Here is a 27975-nt window from a genome sequence, read left to right as displayed (position 1 = left end):
CCCTCCTCCCCGTCCCCGCCTCGGCTCGGGGTTTTACTGCAGCAGCCGGAGGTGACAGCGACGCCTCAGCTGCCTCTGTTGCTCTCGGAGCCCCGGCTTCCCCTGCATTGGCAAAGCGCCCCCTCCCGAGAGGCTGGTCCCAAGAGAAGTGCGAACCAGCTGCAGAAAACCAAATTTTTAAATGTAGAAGTCGTTGAGCTGCATTCCTCCGAGGACCAGTCTGATCGCCCAGGACTGAGAGTGGCAGCGTCTGAGAAGTTGGGACCATAGAGCAAGGGGGGAGGGGAGCGCTGCAGCCGGCATTCTCTTCTGGAAGGAGTCCCTGGAGCAGTGCGGTTGGACACAAGTTTGCGTAGGAGTGTTTTCCTTTTGTCAATAATTAATCAACGGAATCAGCCTGGTAGAATTGGAGTTTTAGCAATAGTCCAGAGGGCGGGGCCGAACACCTAACTCCGGGAGGTTCCCAGGCGCCCGGCGCAGTGGGAAGCTCGCAGCAGCTGGGGAGGAGCCAAAGCCTCGGCGCTCACCTAAGCCGCAGGGAGATACACCCAACCGGGAGGTAAGCATCTTCCAAAATACCTACTTGAACTGTGAAGTAGCTTTAGTAGGATAGTATTCCTTTCTCTACAGGGGAAAAAATTAATAGTGAGCTTTAATGCAATTTATCAGTTTACTATTTAACTGCATTAAAATTTTCAAAATTGGTGGGTTTTTCCATTTACCTTTCACTATGTGGGAAACTAAGATGTTTCACTCAACAGAAGCCAGAGTTTAACACTGAAACTTTCCAAACCAAAAGAAGAGAAAATTACTTTGTTATTTTCACTATTTACCTTTGTGTAGTCCATTAACTATTCAGGGAAATATCACTGGGAGGTGCTTGGTTTCCTTCTTAAATATTCATCTTTACCTAGTTCCGTGCTCTTATACAACCCCTCTCTGCCCATAAGTTATTTAAACTGCTGTACTTTAGGCAATAGTATACACAAGTCAACCGCCAAAAAGTGAAGAACTTCCAACAAGGAATACATTTTAACATTCTCTTATACATATTAGCAGTATGTACTTCCTCAAAGATACTTATGTGATCCTTTATAAGTAACCAAACTTCCTCACCAAAAGACAGCTAGCTAGGGTTAGCTAAATAGGGAACTTGGCCGTAAGGATAGGAAAAGCAGGGAAAATGTATAGAGAAGCATTTTAAATACGAGTGGGACTCCAGATTAGTTTCAACTACAGTGATATTCAACTGGTTGGCAATTCACATATGAACCCAGTACATGATCAGATAAGGAGTTTGAAGAACGGTTAAATGTAAGAGACCCCAAAGTCCAAATAACTGTATCAGGGGAGTTGGGAAAGTTGTTTTACTAAAAGACTATGTGGTACAGTACTTATTTTGAATTAGACAAAAATTAAGAAATACATGGTCATTTTTGCTAGTGAAATTTTAAAATGTATACATAAAGATATCAAATTTTAATAATTTGATTTCCACATCTGAATTATTCCTATGCTGATTAAAACAGATGTCATTTTGGTGACTGTTTCAATGGCTGTGATGGCTTTGTACATAGATAGCTAGACCAAAACCAACAAGCTGTAGTATGAAATGCACTGTCACTCTCATTATCCAGATATTTCTTTACAACTATTTAATGACAATAAATTAAAAATTATTTGTCAAACCAAAGCATGGTCATTCTAGAATTTGGCTAGATTTGAAGTTGAAAGTCAATTTGAAGTTGAAAGTCAACCAGTCTTCAACTCTCATTGATTTTAATTCACTGTTTGTAAATTTGCAATTACTTTTATAAAAACTGCCCTTTAAAATTGTACAGCAATTTTGTATCTACTATGCTAATTATGAAGCACAGTTTTACCACTATTTTACCAGCAAGTATAAAAGTAACAAAATATTCATTTAAAAAGATCCAAATGGGACTCACTTCTAGAATGGCGATATAAAGAGCTTTTCGAATCTATTCCTTAAAAACAACAATAACTGGTGAAAATTATAGATAAATAACCATTTAAAGTTCCTGGAAATTGTCCTGAGAACATACAGCATGAAGAAAATATTTCTTCAAGACAATCTCTTATATTTCAGTAAGAACCGCAAACAATTGTGGCATTTGAACCACAACACATTTCCCTGCAACCTCCAGTTGAGTGTGATGGTGTTTCACTATGGATGGGTGCAGCCAGTAACACAGGGCCCCCTCTCAACCTAGATCATACTCTGTAGTATACCCTGAGAGAAACAGGCTGCCGCATTACTCACGATCCCCAGCTTTGTGTTACAGAGCTCTGTTCTAGATGAGAGCAACTGAGAGGTCCAAGGCTCTCTTCCTCCAACCATCGTCCACTCTTAAGGCAGAAAATAAAAAACTCAACAACAAAAGGACAAGCCATTTTCAAATGGGCAAAAAATTTGAATAGACATTTCTCCAAAGAGCATGTACAAACAGCCAATTTACACATGAGAAAGTTTTTGCTAACCATTCATGGATAGGGAAATGAAAATCAAATCAAAACCACAATACAATATCACTTCACACCAACCAGAATGGCTATCACAAAAAAAGAGAGAAAGAAAAGTCCTAAAAAAAGAAAGAAAGAAAAGAAAGAAAAGCCCTATAGAGAATTTGCTTGCAACGCCATATCGTTTTGGACTCATCCACTCGTTATATTAATCCAGAACCTGTGAGGCCACTTGTTCCTCTCTAGTTCTCTATCAGTGCTTCAGACCAGCGGTTGAGTTTGTTCAGGTCCACATGGGTGAGAGAGTAAGGTACCTGGATCTTAGCCAAAAGTTTACTTGCCTTCTACTCAAATGAGCCCAGTTTTGCCTACTCTAGATTGGCCCTAAAAGCCAGAGAGTCTTGGGAGGAGGAGAAGCTGGAGCAGCCACTGAAGTATTCACAGCATACTAACGTGTCATTGTCAGAAAGCATCTGCTGTGATTATGACAACCTCAAATGCAGGAGACACTCCCAAATAATTAATATGTTCCTCTATTCATCTTTTATGTTTTGAGTTCCCACAAGCTGCCTGATCCTGTACTAAGATGAAATAAAATGATAATGCTTCATCCAGAAATTGAAATATAAAACTAGTGAGCCTCACTGTGTCATGGGGGTGGCAAGCACCCCTGGCCTTACTGCCAGACAGTTATGAGTACACTGAAACAAATCATGCCCTTAGCTTTAGGGATTCAAGTCTACCTGCTTCAGGAAACCTCAAGGATTTTCCATTCTTATCAGCACAGGCTTATTCTTCCATGTGCATGTTTTTGAGGAGCATATCATGATGATAGAAATAGGATCCATGTGGGTTTTGACCATCAAAGCTTTTGCAGAGGTCCTATTGTAATATTTTGTCTAATTACAAGATTTATATAAAATAATTTTTAATGTCCAGCCATTTATTTTATTTTTATTTATTCATTTATTTTGAGACAGAGTTTCACTCTTTTCACCCAGGCTGGAATGCAATGGCATGATCTCAGCTCACTGAAACCTCCACCTCCCAGGTTCAAGCAATTCTCCTGCCTCAGCCTCCCAAGTAGCTGGGATTACAGGTGTCCACCACCAGGCCTGGCTAAATATTTTTTGTATTTTAGTAGAGACGGGATTTCACTATGTTGGCCAGGCTGGTCTCGAACTCCTGACCTCAGGTGATCCACCCACCTTGGCCTTCCAAAGTGCTGGGATTACAGGTGTGAGCCACCGTGCCCAGCCCAGCCAGTTATTTATAAAATTAATACATGTAGGAAAAAATTCGATCATAGTTACTTTCCTAATATGACTTTCATCAGGATTAATAATTCATTTATTCAACAGATAAATGAATTATTGCACACCTATCCTGTACCAGATCACTTCTAGACCCTGGATAAGTAATAAAACAGACAAAAGTTCCTGAGATGTCAGACAATATTAATAAGTAAATTACATAATGAAGTTAAGGGCTCTGAAGAAACATAAAACAGAGAAAAGAACAACGTACAATTTTAAATAGTGGGATCAGTCTAGGAAGTAAGATCATGCAATTAGAAAAATGTAAAATCACATACAAACCTGGCCACTGCAACTCACCAAAAAGATTACCAGTTCCCAGTTAACTTCTCTCTTCCCCTGGGAAGCTTTGGTTTCCCCGTCACGTTAGCTTCAACCACCAACATTATTTTGCTGCCTATATTTGCTGCTGTTTCATTAGGGAAAATAGTGTAACAGCACAAAGGCATTCATTCCAAGTGAGCATAAAGAAGACATAACCCAACACCTGCTCTCAAGAATTACAACCTCTGTAAAATACTGCATTATAATAACAAAAATTCTTGCCCAGGGAAATCATTAGCCTAGGTTTTCAGTTTACTTTTGGCCTCTCCCTCTAGCTTTGTCCTGGATTCTTGTAGTCTTCCAGAAAATTGTGTGGCAAATAATTAAGAACTGGTTCCCCAAAGTTAATACCGTTTGAAGAGTGAAAGCGTTGGGGAGAAGTGAGGTAAGAGAAATGTCCAGGCCATGATGCCCAGGTAACGGAAGAACAAGTTTTTCAGAACTCTGGAAAGTGAGCAGAGCATCAAATCCACAGACCAACTGAAAAAAAAAAAAAAAAAAAACCAAAAAAAAAAAAAAAAGGAAAAAGCAACCAGTCTCCACTTTACCAGATTGTCCCAGAATCCCTACTCAGGGCACTTGGGAGAGACCTGGGGAGCTCTCTTTCTGGTAAAATATAATGGGTGCAGGAGCTTTCTTGGACTAGAGCTTTTAGTAACGGCTTAAAAGGGAGCAGAAGCCGGGCGCGGTGGCTCATGCCTGTACTCCCAGCACTTTGGGAGGCCGAGGCAAGTGGATAACGAGGTCAAGACATCGAGACCATCCTGGCCAACATGGTGAAACCCCGTCTCTACTAAAAATGCAAAAATTAGCCGGGCATGGTGGTGCGTACCTGTAATCCCAGCTGTTGGTGAGGCTGAGGCAGGAGAACCGCTTGAACCCGGGAGGCGGAGGTTACCGTGAGCTGAGATGGTGACTGACGACAAAGCGAGACTCTGTCTCAAAAAAAAAAAAGAAAAAAAAGAGCAGAGACTTGAATTCGTAAGTCAAAAGGATACATTCATTTATTTCAAGCTTAGAGGAGAAGTGTTTAAGAATATTCAGAATAAATATAAAGTTAGAAATAACTCAAAGGACCCCCTGTCACAATAGAATTATTATGGAGCATTAGAATTCTCATTTATTTATTCAACAAATTTTGATTGAGCAGCTACTATGTGGCAGACATCTGGGTAACAAGACAGAAGAGGACCTTATTTCAAAGCCCTTTCCTTCTGAGGATACGTTATATGTCTTTTGCTACAAAATGGCTGAAGAACACAGGCAAATAAGGACAACAAGTTTTTGACCTGCCGACCTGACACCTCCAGACTGGATTAGAGTCTTCTATGCCCCTGAGAACCTTACACTTCCCTATCATAGCATAAGTCACACTGTGTGTGGATGCTTGCTTAATTGTTCCTTCTCTTCCCTCTAGAAAGCGTCCTGAGGACAGTGACCATGTCTATCTTATTGACAGTTTATATCCCATCCCTCCTACATCCTTGCTACATACTTGATTGAGTGGCCAGCTGGCTGGAAGGATAGATAAACGATTTTCCAGGTTATGATCAGAACTTCTTATATAGAGAGGCAGCCTGAGAGAGTGGTTAAGACTGTGTGCTCTGCATTTGCCATGAGACTTTGTGCCAGTTTAAAAATTTCCCAATACCCCAATTTCCTCATTTTTAAAACAGGTATAGAAGTAGTGCATCTATTATATTGTTGTTAAGTGAGCTGCATAAAGTAATTCATATAAAGTGCTTATCAAACTTCTGAAACATAAGTTGCTCAATAAATAAAAAAATATATATTACCAGTATAGAATGGCAGCTTCCAGGTGACAATTTGCCATTTCAGTATTGCGTCACTGCTCTTTCAGCTCCATTATAAGATCAAAGGATGACAATTAGTCATTCCAAGCTAAAGTTATCACTTTGAGTTCAAGATCTACAAAAATATTAAAAAGAGAATTTGGGAATAAATGTAAGTAACCTATTGAACAAGAAAGTTAAAAAGGATTCAAAAAAAGAAAGAAGGTAAAAAAGCTCAATATGTCATGTTCAAAGCAACTTTTCTGGGGCAATAATACCATACTTACATTCCCCATTGATAGCCAAAAATACCAACCAGTTCATGTTTATGTTCTAGAATATTGTTATTGTGCCACATAAAATGTCATGCCCCGTAAGAATCAATGAATGTTTACTGATGAAGAAGTAGAAAACAAATAAAACAAAACAAATATATATATATATATGGATGTATCTTACTTGAAGGTTAGTCTTATCTAAACCTAAGGATATTGTATTATCTTTTTGTTTCTTTTGAAAATCTAATTTTTTTTCTGTGTATGACCTTTAATCAAAATTAGCATAGTACCTCCTCATATGGAGTAATCTATTACCACGTAAATGAGATGAAAAGCTAACCTGTGACCAACATATGGAAACAAAGTAACTTTGCTGCTTTCTTCTACTTCTATCAGAGAGAATATGCTTGGGCTTTTCCCCTACCAAAGGGATCCTCATAGAAAATTTTAAATGTCACAAAAACATTTTTGTTTTAATTACTCAGAATGGAACCTTTGGTGACTGTAGGATCTCTGAATTGGGAGCCATCACACATGAAGAAAAGCATGTCAATATCCAGGTGATGCTTGGCACACAGACCCAAGCCCACTGGAAATAGAAGCTGTTCTGATCAACCATCCCGGCAGAACTTTCCTTTAGTCTGAAAATATTTTTATCATTATTACTAGGCTATGACTGCTGTATATCTGTTTAGATAGAGAAATGGAAAAAAAAAAAAAAAAGGTAGTTTAAGTTCAATACATTTAAACCTGGCACAGGATCTACACAAACATATGCACATATTTTTTACTACCTTGGCTGATAATGAGCAACCTAATGAACAACTGACGTACTTAACACTAGGACAGTAATAGCACTCAATTCGAGATTTTATGGATTTTTTTTTCAGGTACCATCTATACATCCTCTATCATCTTCCCATAGAATGCACAGGGGTTGAAGTTTTTGCAAAATGCCTAGGACAATGCTAAGCCTATAGTAGTGACCAATAAATGTTTGTGGTATGAATGGTATAAATCTTGAGGTACCCTGGAATTTAGCCTAATGCAATCATTAGAAAGATGATTAGAAAACTGTGTGAAGATATTTAAAAATACCTTTGAGCCAAATTAATTGAAAAAATCAGGATGCAGAATGAAATACATACTTTGATTACAACCAAGTGTGACAGAAAAATATGCATAGAAAAAAATTCTAAAATGTTAACAATATACAAAGTTTTATAAAAATGGTAAAATTATGGGTGTCTATATTTTTCATACAATATTTTATAATTGTATTGTGATATTTCAGGGGATATTTTATATCTATAAGAGCAGGTTCAGCTTTAACAGTGGTAAAAACTATTAATAAACAAAGAAATTATTCTTTGTGCTTAAAAATCAAAGTCTATTAGCATAGCAGCAATATTTCTCTGACAGAGTTGTCAACAAATCCTTCTAACTTAACTACTATCTTTATCTGATCTACCCTCACTAATATTGAACTTAATATACAAAAATCAGTATTTGTCACTTCAATAGCCAAGAAAATCTGCTTAACTGTACTATTTCTAGAGACTTTTAAAAATGTATTATACTATTGATGGAGAAGCATTATTTGTCATATAACATAGAATCATATCTCTCTAGTGAAGTTAAGAGTTAAAGAAATGTTTTTCCTAAAAAGTTTACATTTGGTCTTCTCTAAAATCTTCTAAGTGAAACATAGTGGAACCAACATAATGGAAATAAAATTTAGAAATAAATAAGTAATCTTCTAATCTAGTATTTAGCAACTGTAAACTCTTAAGAACATATTGACACCTTATTTTAAAATTATAAAATAAATTAATTTGGCTACTTTTAAATTTACAAATGATATACATACATATTAGTGCATGTATATATATTTATAGATAATACAAAGAAATATACATATGTGCATATTGCTATTACTATCATATGGCACAAAGCTGCAACAGAAAAATTCAACAACTTCTTATAAATGTTGCCTAAACTCTACATTTATAATATAACTACTACTCACTAAATTAGATACTGTGGAAAGTGCTTACTCAATTTTCATAGACTTTATGAATAATATATGTTAAATAGCCCCAGTTCCTCTTATAATCCTTTAAATAAGTTATTTCACAGTCTGGTCATGCAGCTTTTTAATCTAATTATTTGTCATCATAAACAAGGCAACTGTTTAAGCAATAACAAGCTTTACCTTGATCATTCCCACTCTCACAGTTATCAATTTAGATTAATTATAGATTCTAATTTCTTTTTTATAGAATAAAAAAATCAATTCTAATATCAGGGGGGCGGGAAGAATCTAGAACAGTTAATGCTGTGGAGTACAAATTTGATTTTTAGAAGAAAAAGCAAAAAGTAGTTAAGAAACAAAGTGAACAGCTTAAAAATGTGATGTGAACTCCTTACCAAAGGACTGTCATGGAGGAGGTGGGTGTCAGTACATTTGTCCCTTAGTTCAATGCATTTGAAGTGGAAGATTCTTACTTAATATTTGGCAGTATGCTTGAGAGAACAGGATCTCATGTGTTTGATCTTTTTCTAACAATAGTAAACTGCTTCTCTTTTATTAACTCACCCATTGAGTAATTTTTAAGTAAAATTGATTTAAGTTCACTTTATTGATAGAAAAAAATAGGCATAGAAACATACATAACTGAACCCAATAGTTCTGCAGATACCATGTCTACTCTGCGATAAAGAGCTTGGGCCTTTTAACCTATTAAAAAAATTTTAATAGGTTGTTTTATTGCCTAAAACTTTGAACAAAGAAAAAAGAAATCAATCAAGTTGGCCTAGTTCTGGTTTTGATGGGCAGGAAAATCAAGTTGTAGTTTAGAACAACAAAAAAAGCTGTTCCACAGGTTACCTCTATTTGGGAGGAAACAAACATCAATGCAAACACAAAACAGATGACTTGGTACCTCTGTGATCTGCTAACTTCCTTCAGGGTGAATTCTTTCTCCCAGACTCACGGGTGTTATCATTTTACCCACCTGTATCATACAACCCTAAAGGATTCAATGGAATCACCTAAAAGGAATCTGTTAGATAAGAGGAAACAAAATGCATGTAGAAAATAGAAGGAACAAATAATAATTGTGACAAAAGTTACTATCTTTGAGCCCTTACTAAGACCAGTGATTACTAATGATCTTTCACCAGTGTTGTGCTGTTTAATCTCCACAACAATATAGAAATAATTAATAATCTCCATGTTACTGATGACATAACTTATGTTCAAAGAGGTTAAATAATATCCAAATACCGTGCAATAGCAAACTCCAGTTTGCCAATTTCAAACTCTACACTTTTTTTTAATATGGCAAAAACATTTTTAACAAAGTAAATCATTCTCTAGTGGAATATTTAATTCTACTATAGAAATATTATCTTAAAATTGGTGAGATTTTAGTAATATCTTCTTAAAAACTGCCTCCTGACTCATAGCAACCCTTAGGAGGTGTTGTCTAGCCTCTGCTTAAACAATTTTCTTAATGGAGCTCTCACTACCTCATCACATAGCCCATTCCCCTTTAGACAGTTCTTATTGTTTAAAGTGTTTCCTAAGATTCACCTCTGAAAACAACACAACAGTTCTAAATCTTCTTCTCCACAACAGCCTATAACACCCTTTAATACCTTTTAGATCTTTTGAGAACTCCATGACACATTCCTCCCCACAAATCTCTCAGCATTTCCCAGAGGAAATCTTCCAGGATTTCTCCATCTAGATTTCTTTGGATATGCTTAGCTTGCTGGAGTGACCATTTTAACAGCTGGAAGAAGGATGCTAATCAAGGCCAAAAGGCATAACCTTTTTTCTCGTAGGTGACACCATATTTCTATAGTAAAGTATGGTGTAGTATACTACACCATAATAGTAAAGTTTTTCTATAGCTATGTAAGAATACTGGACTGCTTATTTATTTATTTGCCAATCATATCACAATACTATAGGTTCAAAATGAACTTGAAGTCAATAAAAATTCCTTAGTGTTTTTACCTGCACTCCTTATAAGCCAAATTTTCTCCAGTTTTATTCTTGCCAATTGACTTTTTGTATGAAAGAACAGGACCTATTTATTTCCCCTTTTTACCCTCAGAATCTGCAATCTGCTAAATCTCTTATGCCCCTACCCCATAATATGGGATCACCTGGAAATTTGATCATATGTACTTTCCATAACTTAATTCATATGGACAAAAAAATGCTACAAATAATCAGGGCAAAATGCAAAACCCTGGGTCTAACTACTGAAGATACACTAACCATCTTTATGATACTTCATAAATTACAAGACATTGTCATAGATATATTCTCATTTAATTCTCACAGCTAATCTATGCATACAGTATCACTGTTCTATATGTGAGGAAAAAGACTGAGAAAGTCTGTATGACATGCCTGATGTGACACATCAAATAAATGACACAATAAGATATAAGCCTTAAAGCTCTGACTATATCCAATGTGATTTTAAAGACAGATTTCTTATAGATAGTGATTAATCTAATCTCTTCACTGTGCCCTCCATGTTAAGAGAGACTAATAAAGTCAAGAGATATTTTCTACAGACAAAAATCTCACCCAGAAACTGAATTAGAAAACAGATCAAAAGCAGTCTGCTCCAAAAGAAGTGAGGTGGGGTGTTCTTAGCCCCTCTCTTTGTCCCTCCTTGGGCCTCCCTTCAACCCTGGTACCTGTGACACTTTATAGTCCTCAGAGTGTTATTGGGGAATCACTAGCCAATGGCATGTCCTCAAACTGTGGCATTTTCTAAAAATAGTTTTTCAAATAAGGCTGGCTTGCTGTGCCTTGTTTTTATAATACATTCTAGACTTCTGTGAGAGATTATCCATCTAGGTGGTTTAATGACCTTTTACATGGGACAGTACAGTTTTAAAATTTGAGGACATCTTTTGGTTTATTTAATTCAAATCTTTATTTTGCAGATGAGGAAACAGCAACTCAGAGAGGAGAAGTAACCCATACAGAATCATTTCATGAAGGAGCAAGGCTGAAGACCCAGACCTGGACTTTATTAGGCAAGTAAATTCTGATTATATCATGGAGCTTTGCTTTTAGAAATCTCACTCTTTTGATTGTGAGATGGCATCTTTAAAGCAGCCAGCAAACATTTATACATTAGATATAATATTGGCATTTAAGATGTTACAAAGAAATAAAATGGAGCAATTAGCTTTAGCCATTTGATGTAGAAACAGTGGTCTTAGCTTATGGATACTGCAAACTTCTTTGAAATGTATACAGAAAAATGTTTATGCAAAATTTGCATGCATTGCAAGGGGTTCATAGGATTCTCCCACCAAGTCCTTTACCTCCAGGTTAAGAACTCCTAGCCTAGAAGAAGTCAATCCCAGTACAAGTGCCAGTGTTAGAATTGTGTAGCACCAGCTACTGTCTTATTTATGGGTCTGCTGGTTAAAGTCTGCTTGTGTTTCAACATCCTTCATCTTTTATTTAAATGGAGCAGCATCCTATCCTTGAAGACCTTTGGTACAAGAGAGGAATATATGTTTTAATAAGCATTTAATTAACCAGATCAAATTAAGAAAAAAATATGGTAAAATGAAAATATTGTTTTACAAAAATATTAACAATTAAAATGAAGATGCTTAGTGTTTATAATAGAACATTCATTTTCTTTCTGGTTCTTTTATTTTTAATAAAGAAATAAAAGGAAACAGAATTACAAAAAAAAAAAAAAAAAACACCTAGATATTACTAGCTGCCTGCTCAATTTTATTCAATCTATAGTGAGTGACCTATGGTAAAAGTGACCTATCAGTCAAGGGTAGGGGATGTCCAAAATGAAATAGATTTATCTTATGAATGATTGTTTCCTAATCCTCTGCCTTTTGCTACAGTGTTTTAGGAAATTTGTAACTCTGAAATGGTTGGTAATAGTTCCTTCATTTCAAAATATTTTGGAAAACTTAGTATTACGTTAACATTATTGATAACAAAGCTTGATTTTACTAATTCAAAAATACTTGTTGGATGCATGGCATTTGGAAAACACTGTAAGGTACTCAGCAAAGAACAGTTACCATTGAGGTTACTGAAGCCTTTTTGTCTCCTATATGACAGCCACACCAAAATTGAATAAACATTCTGAAGAATAACCTCTCTAATACTGGTTTAGAATTTAGTAACCAATAAAAGTTACATGCCCTGCCTTAAAAATGATCTCATCTCTTTCATTCTTTGCTTGGTAGTCATAATCTAGCAATAGCATATTAGCATAGTGTGGTAGTAATCATAGCAGCTAACATTCACTTAGCTCTTTCTATGTGTTATTCTAAATATTTTATACCTTTTAGTCATCCCAGTATTTGTGTGAATGAAGTCATCTTATCATTCCTATTCTCCAGTTGGAGAAATTGAGGGTCAGAGTGAATGAGTAACTTGGCCAGGGTCACAAAATTAGTAAGAAGAGAGCTGGGATTCGAACCCAGACAGGACCAGAACCCAAGCTTGTAACCACTTCACCATACCACCTGTCCACAGGATTCTTACCTAGCTCCCCACATGGCCCTCATGAGACATCGAGCCTCAGTTTTTTCATCTTTAAAACAGAGATAATTTAAGTTAGGTATCTAGCCACTGCCTACCACACTGGCACTGAAAACTGCTATTATTGCCAGGGGCAGTGGTGCACGCCTATCATACCATCTACTTGAGAAGCTGAAGTGAGGAGGATCACTTGTGTCCAGGAGTTCCAGACCAGCCTGGACAACATAAGAAAACCCCATCTTAGAAAAAAAAAAAACGGTTTCTATTCCCTGAAAAGGGTTCACATTATAAGATTCTACCATGTCTAAGGAAGACCTGTGTATTTGCTTCCTAGGGCTCTTGTAACAAATTACCACAGATTTGGTGGCTTAAAACAACAGTTTATTCTCTGAGTTCCAAAGGCTAGAAGTCTCCAGTCAAAGTGTTGGCAGAGCTGTGCTCCCTCCAAGGGGTCTAGGGAGAATTCTTTCTCACCTCTTCCATCTCTGGCGGCTTCAGGCATTTTTTGGCTTGTGCCTACCTAACTCCAACCTCTGCCTCTGTCTTCACAGGGCCTTCTCCTCTGTGTCTCTCTTTTAAAAACAGTTGTCCTTGGATTTAAGGCTAATCTGGGTAATCTAAGATGCTCTTTTCTCAAGATTCTTAATTGTACTACAAAAACTCTTCTTCCACAAAGGTCATATTCACTGGTTCCAATACATTAACACAGCTTTTGGGCGGCTACTATCCAACTTACACAATATCTCAGTATAAGTTTTTTTACGTGTTGGAAGATTCCCTGTGTCATTGGTCCTGACAACAAGCCAGCTTTGTCCAGAGGGAATAAATCATTTTATCTCACTACTCCTCTGCTTTGCACTGGAAGCATATAGGTAGCCATATGGCTGGAAGCAGGTAAAGGAGGATGAAGCCAACAGTAATATGTCTACACTGTTCTCAGGAGAATCAGAAATCCACCTGGCTAAATTGTCAATGACAGTTTTCTTCTTTTAGCATATCATTGCAGTAACTCACTTCTAAGCATAAGATTATAAAATCTAAGTAATTTAGGTGCCTAAAGCAACATGCTTTGACTGAATACTCCTGAATTTTACTATAAACTTCTACTTTCCCTCCCACATCCCCTCTGTCTCTGTCTCCAGTGTATCTTTGAAATCATCTGACCTGGAATACAGCAGTGTAACCCACCAAGCAGGGAAAGGTGCCTTGATTCAGGGTTTGGCAAAGAGAGCACCTTATCAATGCTATGTCTGTCTCTATGGCCTGATCAGCCTGGCTCTCCACTCTTTCCTTTTCCTTTTTTTTTTTTTTCTTTTTTCTTTTTTAGACAGAATCTTACTTTGTTGCCCAGGCTGAAGTGCAGTGGTGCAACCACAGCTCACTGCAGCCTCAGCATCCTGGGCTCAAATGATCCTCCCACTTCAGCCCCGCAAAGTGCTGGGATTACAGGCATGAGCCACCACCCCTAGCCTCCACTCTTTTCTGTAAAAGCACTAATAACTGAGATACAGAAGCAGATCAACTGAGGGAAATGAAAGGGCAGCAGACTAGATTACTATTGTCACAAAATCACATCTATGAAAGTTCAATGTTGTCAGTCACCAAAATAAGAAAAACACTGACCTCATCACCAGAGCTTTCCAAACAGTGTAATAAGAAATAATAATCAGAAGTGGGAGAGACAGATAAATATGTTTTTAAAAAAGTTTTATAAACATATCTGTTCGATGTTACCCAAAAAAGTGCAAAGGAAACAGGCAATTATTATTAGAAAACACCATTGGAAAGGTCTTGGCTAATGAGCTCCTTATACAACCAGATTTGTTTGGCAGAACTCTGAGAACAATGTGTTTCTGACAGATCAATATTGTAGTAACTTACCTTCTTCACCCTCAAATTATTCATTGGATAAAGGTCTTCAGTTGCTGAAGATTCATAAAATATAATAACAATAAGTAGGGATGAGAAAAAGGCTTAATTTTTCATGGTCAGGCTTCTAGCTCTTAAGAAAAGCAAAGGCCTTAGAAAACAACATCAAGCAAGTCTTTCCTAAGGCAGTTAAGAATATCATAGAATTCACAATTCCCACAAGTGCTGCAGGAGATTAAGCTATTAGAATTTCACCAATGCCAAGAATAAACCTAAATATGTCAGCTCTCTTCTCAAGAAGGTTCTTGGGGATTTGGCAGTTCTGAGTTTTCCCCTTATGTCTTGAAAACTAAGAAGGGAACCTCAATTGGGACCTCACAATTATTATTTGAAGACCTTTGGGGTTTTTTGTTTATTTAGCTTTGGATTAAACAATATTACAAATATTGTTCAGACTGTTTTAAAGTTTATTTTAAAATTTCAGCCCATAATTTTTAGGGTTATTCACTTATTTTTTAAATGTTTAATTGTGGTAAACTATACATATAATTTAACATCTTAGCCATTTTTAAGTGTACAGTTAAATGGTGTTAAGTATATTTACATCGATCTTCAACCAATCTGTAGAACTTTCTCATCTTGCCAAACTGAAACTCTATACCCATTAAACAACTCTGTATTTCCACATCTCCCCAGCCCCTGCTAACCACCATTCTTCTGTTTCTATGACTTGACTATTCTAGATTCCCCATATAAGTGAAATCATACAGTTTCTGTGGCTGACTTATTCCACTCTATCAACAAAGGCTCATCCATGTTGTAGCATATGCCAGAATTTCCTTGTGTTCTAAAGCTGAATAATATTCCATTGTATGTACACACTACATCTTATTTATCCATCCATTTGTCTATGGACATTTGGATTGCTTCCACCTTTTGACTATTGTGAATAATGCTTCTGTGAATGTGAATACACTTTAATGACTTAGCAAATAACTTTTAGTGGCTTTAAGGCCATTGTTAGTGTTGCAGTTTGTTCACTTTTTGCTTCTAAAAACAACCTGGCATCCCTTGGAAACAATATATTCAAAAGGAAAAAGCCACTCAGAAGCTATATATTTTCCCTTGTCCTTCTTTATATAACAACAAAGTTTCTTTTCTTTTCTTTTTAAATAAAATAGTTACAAAGAAGCTCATCCTAAGAAATGACATTGTAGCTAAATCTTGACCTGGAAGCCCTACTCTCCCTTTCAGTATCATCAGAAATAAACAGGGATACTTGCCCTGTTTCTATGTTATGAAAGGACACCAGGAGCAAGACAAGATAGACCATTCCCTTGTTACAAATTTCTCTTCCCACTCCTAATATCTACTCAGCATCAATGTATATGACACTCTTTTTGTTTCCTAAATATATATCTTCTTTTTGATAGCCATACAATATTGAGATTAATCTAATCTGAATTTAGTATTTTCTATATTATCATGAGAATTTTTGTTAAAGTCAAATTCCAAATTTTCTTTCCCAGCCAGAAGTTTTTCATTGATAAATTTCTCTGTCATCTATCAGAAGACTAACAAGAAAAAGACTGCCTTGAAATTGCAGTTGCTCAACACATGCCACATTTCGCAAAGGCGTCAATTGGTAGTTGGACTAGAAATACATGTTTTTTATTGTTTTGCTTTTGTTAGTGTTAATAAAAATGGAACTCAATTATGTTAGTTCAGGCCAGATGTGGTGGTGGCTTGCACCTGTAATTCCATCACCATGGGAGGTCAAAGTGGAAAGCTGGAACCCAGAAGTCCAAGACCAGCTTGGGCAACAAAGTGCAACCTGCCCTCTACAAAACTGCTTTTTAAAAATTAGTTGAATGTGGTGGCATGGGCCAATAGTCCCAGCCACTTGGGAGGCTGAGGCAGGAGGATCTCTTGAGCCCAGGAGTTCAAGGCTGCTGACTGTGATCATGCCTCTGCACTCCAGCCTAAGTAACAGAGTGAGACCTTGCCTCAATAAAAAATAAATATATAAATAAAATAAGATGAGTTCAGGTAGCCACAAAGCACTCTGTTCTTGTATATAACACAAAATACTATATCAACAACAACTTAACTAAACTGTTGGTAAGAGTTTTTCCTTCTAATATAACATTTCAGTAAACTTCCAAGTATAAGATTATAAAGTTTAATTAGAGCAACTTTGTTGCCTAAAGCAATAATGTGCTTTGACTTACAATTGTTGGTTTCTTACTCTCTAGAGGGTCTATCAAATTATCTAACTAATGAATGTGTAGAGAAAGTTCCTTAATTGCCCTGTGGTTGTTTGATTTTCTTCCCTAGCTTTGATTCATCATAAACTTTTAAGATGGTTTTTTTCAGCTCCCTCTAAAAAGCTGGGCTCCAAATCCTCACTTATAGTCTGACTTCTGGTATTCACTCTGTTGTCAACATGAGGAATTGGTTGCCAAAGAAGGCTGGGGAGTCTTCTAAGATGAAAAGGAAATTCTCCCCCCAAAATTTAAACAAGGATGGAATTTTCTGCGGGGCACAGAAAACATTACAGTCACTCACAGAAAATGTAGAGCAAGGTATCTGGAAACTGAGAAGCCAATAAACTGTGGTTATGCCTAATTCTTACACAGAAGCAATATGAGGTTTTGCCATTAATCAGATGAACTTAAACCACATTCATGTATCTGATACAGTAAATAATTGTATGTCTTTGTATCTCACAAAGAGTCTTTGAGTTTATAATTTAGTGAAATCTTGCAAGTGGTTTAAAGTTTTACCAATCCACAAGTAATGACAAGATACTACAGTTGTTGTGACTATTACTATTACTTCTAAAGAGTCAAAACCCATTCAAACTCTCCTTACTGCATCACTCAAACAGGCTTAGCATCAATTATCTTAATGTTACACATGGAGAAACTGTGACACAAAGTGATTTTGGAATTTGCCCAAGGACACAAGTAAAATAAATAAATAAAAAGAGAGGAAAAGAGCTGCAATAGAATTCAGGTCTTCAAGTGTCCAGGTGTTCCCAGCCTGGGGTGTTTCCCATTAGAACCACTTTTCTACCTACCAATCTTAAATTATTACTCACTTAGAATAAGCACTTCTAAAAGCAATTTTAATAGGATTTAAAACTACATCATAAGTCTTTTTTATGCCCCTGCAGAGTCCATGAACTTTTAACATTATGAGAAAGTAAAAAAGCATTTGTTATATATATATTTTTTAAATTTAGCACCAGCTGTCTTCCATCTTTCAAAAAAACAGATTGTACTGAATTTTCACAAAACAATCTGTCTAAAACTCATTGCCTGAAAGCAGACAATAAGAATTCAGAAGCACCTTTTACGATCCCCACATTGTGCTGTGGGAATGTTAAGTAAGTTCGAGTGTGGTTCCTGCCCTCAACCACCTTACAGCTGAATCAGTCAGTCAGCCATCAGACCAGCTCACCAACCAGGCACTGGGGATAACAACATGAATGCCGTACATTCCCAGTACCCAAAGCCCTCATAGTCTTGTGGGGGAAACAGACTGTGCATAACTAAAAATGTTGCTACAATGGTACCACATAAAAGAGAGTAATATATTTTCCTTTGCAGGGGAGAGGTCTTGTGAGAATTTTCCATAGAAGAAAGGGTATAGAAGATATGCCTTAAAATAGCTTCTTTAAGCAATAGCTTAAAATAGGAGTTTATCTGGCAAAGAAGGGGCACGAGAAAATTTCAAGAAAAGAAAAGAGCATGAATGAAAACATAGATGCTTTAGAATGAATGGCATTTAGCAGGAGAGTTAAGAGATTTAACTGGAGAAGTGAAGAGATGAAATTGTGAAGGGCCTTACAAAGGTTTTACTTCGTAGGAAATGGAGAGCCATTGAAAGCTTTAAGAAGAGAAATGAATCTGTTAAGTTTGGACAGTTAATTCTAGCAGCAGTTTAGCAGATTGCAAGGTAAAAAAAGAGAAAAGTAGGTAGGCTATTTCATTAGTGCAAGCAACAGATAGGGAGAATCCATAGCACTATCCAACAAAATATTCTGCAATGTTGAAAATATTCTCTATCTCTGTTCTTCAATATGGTAGCCACTAGCCACGGTGGCTATTAAACACTAGACATTTAAATTGCCATGGGTGACTAGTGGCTGCCATATTGAACAATGCAGAGACATCTTAGAGAAGCTAACCCTTAAGTTAATTAAGCCTTAAAGTAGGGTTTTTCCAACTGCAGGTTGTAATTAGAAGAAAATAACAAAATAAGGTAGAATTAACTAGAATAGACAAGAATAAATATAATAGAACAGAATAGAATAAAAAATATACGCTGCAAAGTATTGTTCATTTCAGTTATATGACACACACACTTTGTGTGTGTGTGTGTGTTTGTGTGTGTGTTCATGTGTACACCATGGGTCACAATGTAAAATGTATTTTTGCTCTCTGTTGTGTTTGAGAAATTTTAAAAGCCAGTCTCTTATACAAGGATATTACTCATCTGTGTACATAGTTATTGGGAAAAGTTTTCTAGATAGGAAGAAAAGCATAAGCAAGGTTCACTGGAGTTTAGAATAGGATAACTCTGGACCTTTGAAGACTTTCATAATTATTCTTTTCTCCTTTGAATAGACTTCAATGCTTAGGGCAGTTATAGATTTACAGAAAAATAAAGAAGACAATACAGGGAGTTCCCATATACCTTGAGAGTTTTGAGGAGTACTGGTCAGGTATCTTGTAGAATGCTCCTCTATTGAAATTTGTCTGCTACCTTTGTCATGATTAAGCTGGAGCTCTGTATGGGTTATTGGGAAGAAGACCACAGAGGTAAAATGTCTTTTTTTGATATCATATCATGAAGACATATTATCAACATGATTAATAATGATTGATGTTGGCCTTCATCATCTGGCTGAAGCAGGGCTCATCAGTTTTCTTCACTGTAAAGTTACTCATTTTTTATCCCCCTTTCCATGTTGTATTCTTTGGAAGAAAATCGCTATATTCCTAATTTTTTAAATAAATGAATTACTCAGTTAAAGGAAGGCTTGTACTTGAGCACGTCATATTAAGCTGTTTCCAAAGAAAGCTACTGTGACTACAGAAACAGTCTCTTTTTAGATACAGCATCTCTCTCTGCAACTGGCAGGACACTTCTATCACTTCTCAGATTTTCAGGTTCCAAATATGAAGCACACACACACACACACACACACAAATGAAGCTGAGAGATTGATGTAGAGTTCCAAAGTGAGATGAGAAGGAGTTAACCCAAAAATCAACTATAGGTCCTTCTGACTTTTCAGTCCTGATTCTGATGTTCTAGAAGTAAATTTAACCCAAAATGTATTAAGTCTTTTTTTCCCCAAGAGAATAGCTACTTTTCTGAATGGGAAATTCCTAAATGAGAAAATCTAATAACTTGGAGTATTTTTTTTTTTTTTTTGGCAGGGGAGGGCTACAGAATCACATCTTCTGCAATACTGCCAAGGTAAATGCCACTGCACCAAATCATCTGCTACTCCTCTTTCATTGCAGTTGCCTAACTTCCTGCCAGTCCTGTTCCCCAAAACAGAAAACAACAACAAAGAGCTCCCTAAGCAAACTCAGCCGCCACTTCTCCTGCAAGCTCCCCTCAACAGTGTTCACATTCCATGACTCATACACTAGTGTTCGTGTTACCACATGTTTTTTTAAATTGTTACATTTATTCACTTTATTCTCCATCCAAGCCTGAACTAAGTCCTGCCCCTGAGTAATATGAGTCATGAGTCTCAAATCTTCTCCCTCTCCATCTGAGAGAGGAGATGTAACTTCATCTCCTTCACTGCACACAAATCTAAAATGACAGGAAAATGGTCACTCATTGATAAAAGAGTAGTAACAATCAGAAATAAGAAATACTCATTTACTCTGCATTCCCAGTTATGATATAACCTTTTAGTGTACTTCCAAGACAGAAACATTCAGTCTTCAGCAGGTATTATCACAGTCTCAGCATGTTAGAGTTAAACTCTATCCAGACCACTGTACCCCTGCCTGAAGATACATCGCAGTCTCCTTCGGAGTGCTACCTTTGAATACACACTCTCATTAAAGTTCTAAGAGCAATTTTAAAGTCATCAAGTTTAGAGGAAAAAAATTTTTAAAAAGAATAAACTACACTCTCCTTCTTTTCCATATATCAAAAGTTATCTTTTCAAAAGCACATAACTAAAAACAGGAGATGCATGGTGTGCCTGAATAAAGTAAGCATTTCAAGTTCTTGGTTTAGCTTTGCTGAGGTATAGCACTAGGTCTCTAAGGAAGTGGACAGATTAATATCGCATTTCATTGTGAACATTTAGGACTTTAAAATGTTTGCTGTCATCTAGTTCTAGGTTATCTGTGGATAATTAATTTCATGATATTTCTGTCATCTTACATCCTCACATGCAGCCTCTTTTTCTAGCTTTCTTCTTAGCATTATTCCATGTCCTTTCCTCCCACTTATTGCTTGTTCCTGGACCCTAGATCACTGCATGTTGCTACATGGTCCAGTTTGCTGCTTCCTGGAAGATCATCTCCTGCCTTTAATGCCTTTGAGAATAGAATCTTTCTGAAGCCATTAATATTCAGAAGGAGCCACACAGTAGTACTCAAAATGTATTCATTCATTGAATGAATGAATTCTCCTAACCACATTACTCATCAAATTGTCTAAAGTGGTTTTTTTCTTTTAATTTTATATATAGTCCCATAGGAGATAAGAAAGTTGACTTACAGAAGGTAGAAATATATTACCTAAGCAAATCTAGAACCTAAAAATAGTATGTATTCTAACAATAGATTGTAGCAGATGGTTCGCCAATAATAACCAAGGTTCTCACTTCTCACCATCTCATAATAAGAAATGACAAATAAACTGTCTTTAAAATTGCTTCTCATCAATAAGGGGAAAATAAATCAAATAAAAAGAGACAATCAGGGCTTTCAAGAGACACTTTTCACATGTCAGATCTGGCTACTTAGAGGGCTAAGATTGTGGAAACTGGCAAAAAAAATTTTTTTTTGATCTTAACTGCTTAAATTGTTAGCAGTGCAAAAGTATGTTTAAAATGGCCAGATTTAGTCACTGCAGATTTGGGGTATTTGTGACCAAGGTCTTTCCATGTATCCACTGTTGGTGTTATACATGTTGGTGTGCTTTTATCTGTTGTTTTTTTGTTTGATTGATTGGCTTTTAGCAGTTTAAAACAATAGACAGTAATTGTCTTAAAGTTTCTATGACTCAGGAGTCTGCATACAGATTAGCTGGGTGCCTCTGGTTCAGGGTCTTTCTCAAGGCCATGGTTAAGGTGTCGGCCAGGGCTGCCCAAGCATGGAATTCTAATTTTAATAGAGAAAGCAATAGCCAGAAGATTAATCAATGGATTTTTTTTTTTTTTAATTTAGGGTATTTTGTTTTGTTTTTGCCAGAATTTCACTATGTTGCTCAGGCTGGACTTGACATCCTAGACCAAAGGTATCCTCCCATGCTGGCCTCAGCCTCTCTAGTATCTGAGACTACAGTCTTGTCCCACCGTGCCTGGTTTAATTCGTGTTTTTTGTTTGTTTGTTTGTTTTTGAGATGAAATTTTGCTCTTATTGCCCAGGCTGGAGTGCAATGGCAAGATCTCAACTCACTGCAGCCTCTGCCTCCCAGGTTCAAGTGATCCTTCTGCCTCAGCCACCCAAGTAGCTGGGATTACAGGTGCTCGCCACCATGCCCAGCTAACTTTTTGTATTTTTAGTAGAGATGGGGTTTCGCCATGTTGGCCAAGCTGGTCTCCAACTCCTGACCTCAAGTGATCCACCCGCCTCAGCCTCCCAAAGTGCTGGGATTACAAGCATGAGCCACCACGCACGGCAATTAGTGCATTTTTAAAAGCCATAACCAGGCCAGGTGCAGCGGCTCATGCCTGTAATCCTACCATTTTGGGAGGGAGAGACAGGCGGTCACCCAAAGTCAGGAGTTCGAGATCAGCCTGGCCAACGTGGTAAAACCCCACCTCTACTAAAAATACAAAAAAGAAAAAAAAATACTGGGGCATGGTGGTATGTTCCTGTAATCCCAGCTACTCAGAAGTCTGAGGCAGGAGAATCTCTTGAACCTGGGAGGCGGAAGTTGCAGTGAGCCAAGATCACACCACTACCTTCTAGCCTAAGTGACAGAGTGAGACTCCATCTCAAAAATAAATAAATAAATAGCCACAACATATAGAGAAAAAGTTAACAATATTTCTAATAAGCAATATTATCTCATTTGCAACAGTGAAAAAAGCATTAAGAATATTTTAAACAGAGTCTCATTATACTGTTGATTCTAAAAGAGTAATGCCCAAGGGAAAAGTAGAGATACTGATTTTCTGAAATAATTGAGCCCCCAAATCCTTTCAACTTGGCTTTGGAATGCAGTGTTACCACATGAACTTAAAGCCTCCTCCTCTCAAACCCACCACAGCATTACCTAACTCAGAGGTTAAAGATAATACCTACCCAACTAGGCCCTGTAGCTCCTGGCCTCACTCTGGCCATTCCTGCATCTTTAGTGTCATCTCGCTCCCTGCTCCCTCCCTGGCCCCTCAAAACCAACCTACTTCTTCCCACCTCCAGCCTTTGCACAGGTTGTTCCCTCTGTCTTGGCTGTTCTCTCCACTTCCCTGCCTATTCTATCCGTTTGACTCATAAAGATCCCTTGGAACTTAAAAGTCTCTTCCTAAGAGCTGTGCTCAGGTTTCCCACAGCCCCTTATACACGATATTTTTCCCATAAAGCACTTAAAGCCTGTAAAAAGAAGGCTTTGCACAGAGTCAGCCTTTTGCCCTTCCATCCCTTCTGCTATGTAAGTACATAGCATTCAAGGTACCATCTTAGAAGCAGAGACAGGGCAGTGCCCTCACCTGACACTGAACCTGCTGGGCCTTTGATCTTGAACTTCCACCCTGAAGAACTGGGAAATAAATATCTATTATCTATAAATTTCCCAGTCTAGGATATTTTGTAATACAGCACAAACAACTAAGACACTCTCTTTCTGTCATTCATTTCCTCCAAGACCTAACCCTATTGACTTTCATTCTTTCTGTGCATCCAGAGCGGGGAGAGAAAAAGAACATTGGAGGTAAATTATTACTGATGTCCACCTACCAATTTAAGTTTCATAATATAAGTTATTGAAATAATTTAAATCAAATTACTTAGCTCTTACTCTGGCTTCTAGGAAAGGTGAGAGGCTGTCTGACTTTTCATTCCATAAGAAAGTCAGAATGCTTCAGTTTTGTATTATCTATCTGACTGGATTATCTTAGCCATTATTACAGATAATTGTGATCTGATCACACATGGGCTTTCCATTTTAAATTTGTGAAAACAATCCTTGTCAAAATGTATTACTTCTTATGAAAGCCTAGCTGTATGAAAATCAATAACAGCTAAATGTATCCTACTTAGATTGAGACTATAAGTGCTCTATAATTATTTGTTTAAGTTGATTACTTGTCATTCATTGATTTACTCATTCCTTCAGCAAATACTTACTGATGACTATCTTGGTGATATGCATGGTTCCAGCATCCAGTATACAAGGATCAGTGAGGGTTTCCCCATAGCCTAAGGAGTCCACGGTCTTATAGTATGAAAGCATCTTGCTTTTCCTCAAAAGAAAAAAGAAACATTTTCAGGTCAGAAGATAGAAATTATCTCTAAAAATCCTAACTGTACTTGGAATAGTAAAAGTTATCAAAGTGGACTTTGATGATATGGCACCATGTTATTCTTAGGAGTAAGCAAAAGAGGCACAAAGATGAGACTATATTTTCAGAGACACCCACCACTATGCCTATGAAAGTCTCCAAAATCTCCCAGGAAGCTTTTTTTTTTTTTTTCCTTGCTTGAGACAGAGTCTTACTCTGTCACCCAGGCTGGAGTGCAGTGGTGCAATCTCAGCTCACTGCAACCTCGGGCTCCCAGGCTCAAGCCATCCTCACACCTCAGTCCCCCAAGTAGCTGGGATTACAGATGCATACCATTACACTAAGCTAATTTTGTATATTTTAGTAGAGACGGGATTTTGCCATGTTGGTCAGGCTAGTCTCAAACTCCTGGCCTCGAGTGATCCGCCCATCTCAGCCTCCCAAAGTGCTAGGATTACAGGCATGAGCCACTGTGCCCAGTCCCCAGGAAGCTTTCTAAGAAATGACTTCTTTCTGGGAAGTTTTACTTATGGTTATAACTGTGGTCATATATGAAGGCCAATTAAGCACTAATGTGGTTTTTATAAGTTCTATACTAAAAAACCAAAATACCATCCAAAAGTACACTTAGGGCTTCCCATTTGTTTTGGGGAACCATAAGACCACCCACATGTCCAATGATTCATAGACGGACTTGTGGGACTCAACATATATTTATCCACACAGTATTTATTCATGGGCACATCAGAAGCATGTACATGGATTTCTCTAAATTCCGGAGCACTCTCCACATAAGTGTTCCTTTCTCTACCAGCAAAAACTGCAGTAATGTATGTATAGCTTCTGTCCAGGGAGACTGATTAGAAAGAAACTCAGCATCCAAAGTTTATACTGGGGCTGGTCATGTGGGCACACTTTGCTTGGCAATTACCAAAATTCCAGAGTACCAGAATACAGTAGCCATTCACTATAAATTGCATTGCTTGTACATGCTAGGTACAGTGAATCTTCCTTATCTACTAGGAAATGGAGAGAACATTCCAAAAGCCAAGTTCTCAGATGCCGGCCAAGGACTAAACTTGCAGGCATGCCCTTCTGAAGATTAGTAACCTTGGGCTTGCTATACTATTTCTTCTGTGCACACCATTTTTAAAATCTTCTGCCAGAATATATGCTGTAGGAAATAGAAAAGTTCACTTTTATTTATCTTTGTATACGTGGCTCTGGAAAATGAGGCTAACCTCAATTTTTAGGTACTGTTATCACTAAAGTTATTTCTAGCAATTATCATCTTTAGATAGATATTGCTGTTACTAATACTATTATTGCTACCAATTTTAGTAGTAATTATTAGTTGTGGTGACTATATATAATATCATTAATATACTGTGTACTATTTTATAGAATATTCATATATCAATAATCTATTCAATAATCTTTAACAAATCTTTGAAAGATATTAACATGCTGAGATCATGAAATTTTAAAGAGATTCTGCGCTTGGTTCCTTATCTTCTAATCTGTTACATTCTTTAACAGGACAAACTTACTGCAACTTGAAGGAGACAACCATGGATTTGAGGCGTGTAAAGGAATATTTCTCCTGGCTCTACTATCAATACCAAATCATTAGCTGCTGTGCTGTTTTAGAGCCCTGGGAGCGATCTATGTTTAACACCATCTTACTGACCATTATTGCTATGGTGGTATACACTGCCTATGTCTTTATTCCAATCCACATTCGTCTGGCTTGGGAATTTTTCTCAAAAATATGTGGATATCACAGTACAATTTCTAATTGATCTTGTTCACATTCTGTGAAATGGCATTGCACATTTATATGTTGCTTACAATTCATTGATTTAGGTAACTATTGTGTCTTCATTCACTATCTGACCTGAAAAGCACTCTCTTCTCTATGCACTGTTATATTCTGCCTTCCGCCTGGAGTTTGAAATAGATGTCTCTTTAGTTTCTTTCACACATGCTACATTGTGCATCAGACCATAGATAATACAATGACTTTACCTCACATACCATATTCTCTCAACACAAATCTATGAATTTAGTTTATTTAAAATTGGAACAATTCCTACAAAATTTTTCTGGAAAACAGGCTCATAACAGAACTACCAGAATCATACTTAAAGTGCTCCCTTGATACTTATTCTATGCCGAAGGATATATTTTTAAAAATCTTGATAGGCTACTGTCAGAAGTATCTTATCCCTGTTTACGATGTACAAAAAGATGTGAATAAATTATATGGACACCTTAAGTCTTATTTTCTAGTAAACTGATGATACTTTTACTTCAAATGCAAAAGAATAAGCTGGAGGCACTTATACCCCTTCATACACTATTCATGAATTGTTTTAAATGCTTCTTAAAGTCTGGCTTTATAACCGTTTAAAATCAACAATGTTGATTTTAGATAACCAAGTAAGTATTATAATACAAAATAATTTTAAGTGTAAGAAACAAAAGTATAGTCAAGGTAAATTCAGATATTGTGATTTGTGGTGTTGCCTTGCCTTGCATGATGCTAGGGGAAAAAGAGAAAAGAAATTGTTTTCTTTTTGTGCTTTTATTCAGTAGACAGGGAAAAAAAGCATGTATTGGGCTACAGGAAGAAAAGCTAATAAATAGGCTGGAAGTAATATTCTACCAGCAGGAACCCAACAGCTCCAGTTAAGTGCTTTGATATAGTGGCTCCTTTGCAGAGCCAAAGCAAGATTTTTTAAATTTCCTTCAAAGTGTTTATCTTTAAAACAAATATAAGATTTTAATTATACTGCTGAAGCAAATGCGAATGCCAAAGACTAAGTTTGCAGTTTTGCTTTCCTCCCAACAAATATTAATGTTTGTCATTTTAGAGGTTAAAAACGTAAATAGGTTTGAACAATATTGCACCCTTGTTTGTGCTATGAAAAAAAGTTTTCCAAGGAGAGCTAGAGAGAAAGATGTTTGGCATGCCAAATTAACTTGCATGTTTGTTAAAAAAAACAAACACATGTTTTGAAGAGAAACCAGATCTGAACATGTATTTGTTGAGTTTTGCAAAATAAAATTAATTTTGTAAGTAAATATCTACTTCCAGATTTACTTTTTTTCATATTGCACTAAATATCTAGGTGGTACATTGCATATTTCTCCCCAGTTTATCAATTTTTAATCCAATATGGTAACTGATCTTCAAATGGCAACATAAGCTAACATGTATCAAGGAACTTATCCATGCTGAACACATTTTCCATGTTGGAGTAGGTATAAAGTTCTCCCACTTACAGGTAAAGAGTCTGGAACTTGAAAAAGTTACATTTCTTGTTCAAGTTCGATTAGCTACTAGTAGCATAGCAAGGATGCAAATCCAGGTCAGGACCACACTGGACCCTGCAAATATTTGGCACATGAAAGCCCAGGGGAGGACAAAATGAACAAATGAAAGTTGATGGGATGAGTGTCACCAATGTCAGAAAGTAGAACTCCATCAAATAAAAGGAAGGGCATAAGGAGACAGCCCAGGTTAGAGGCATAAGCTGAGGTCCCAGTTGTCACCTTTGTGCTGCACTTGGGATGTTATGTTCACCCATTTTTATGCTTCCAAGGCCCACATGCCTATTTTGAAAGATTG

General features: G+C 36.9%; 1 protein-coding gene and 1 long non-coding RNA gene across 5 annotated transcripts in view; one reads left to right on the top strand and one right to left on the bottom strand.

Moving 5' to 3' along the window:
- Positions 1-64: 64 nt before the first annotated feature.
- SPTSSB (serine palmitoyltransferase small subunit B) lies at positions 65-27428 on the top strand. 4 transcript variants are annotated; one of them, XM_021669518.2, is made up of 5 exons: positions 65-559; positions 11173-11265; positions 20080-20119; positions 23744-23770; positions 25881-27422. In XM_021669518.2, exon 5 carries the CDS (start codon positions 25913-25915, stop codon positions 26141-26143), a length of 231 nt encoding a protein of 76 aa, XP_021525193.1. In that variant the 5' UTR covers positions 65-559; positions 11173-11265; positions 20080-20119; positions 23744-23770; positions 25881-25912; the 3' UTR covers positions 26144-27422. The 4 variants fall into 4 exon arrangements, with proteins under 4 accessions (XP_021525193.1, XP_064234954.1, XP_021525194.1 ...); XM_064378884.1 differs by lacking the exon at positions 20080-20119; XM_021669519.2 differs by lacking the exon at positions 23744-23770.
- LOC135275898 (uncharacterized) overlaps positions 24192-27975 on the bottom strand; it is a 28959-nt gene continuing 25175 nt past the window's right edge. The window contains exon 3 of the long non-coding RNA XR_010343489.1: positions 24192-24302. This is a non-coding gene — a long non-coding RNA (uncharacterized LOC135275898). The remainder of the gene's footprint in view (positions 24303-27975) is intronic.

The sequence above is a fragment of the Aotus nancymaae genome, unplaced genomic scaffold (genome assembly GCF_030222135.1).
Source record: "Aotus nancymaae isolate 86718 unplaced genomic scaffold, 86718_ANA_hifiasm-v0.15.2.pri h1tg000019l, whole genome shotgun sequence".
Classification (NCBI taxonomy): domain Eukaryota; kingdom Metazoa; phylum Chordata; class Mammalia; order Primates; family Aotidae; genus Aotus; species Aotus nancymaae.
Note: the sequence above shows the minus strand (reverse complement) of the source record. Positions and strands in the feature narration are given on the sequence as shown.

Bases quoted from the DNA above. Each gene is read 5' to 3' on its own strand.
- SPTSSB (XM_064378885.1), top strand. From the start codon at position 25,913: ATGGATTTGAGGCGTGTAAAGGAATATTTCTCCTGGCTCTACTATCAA.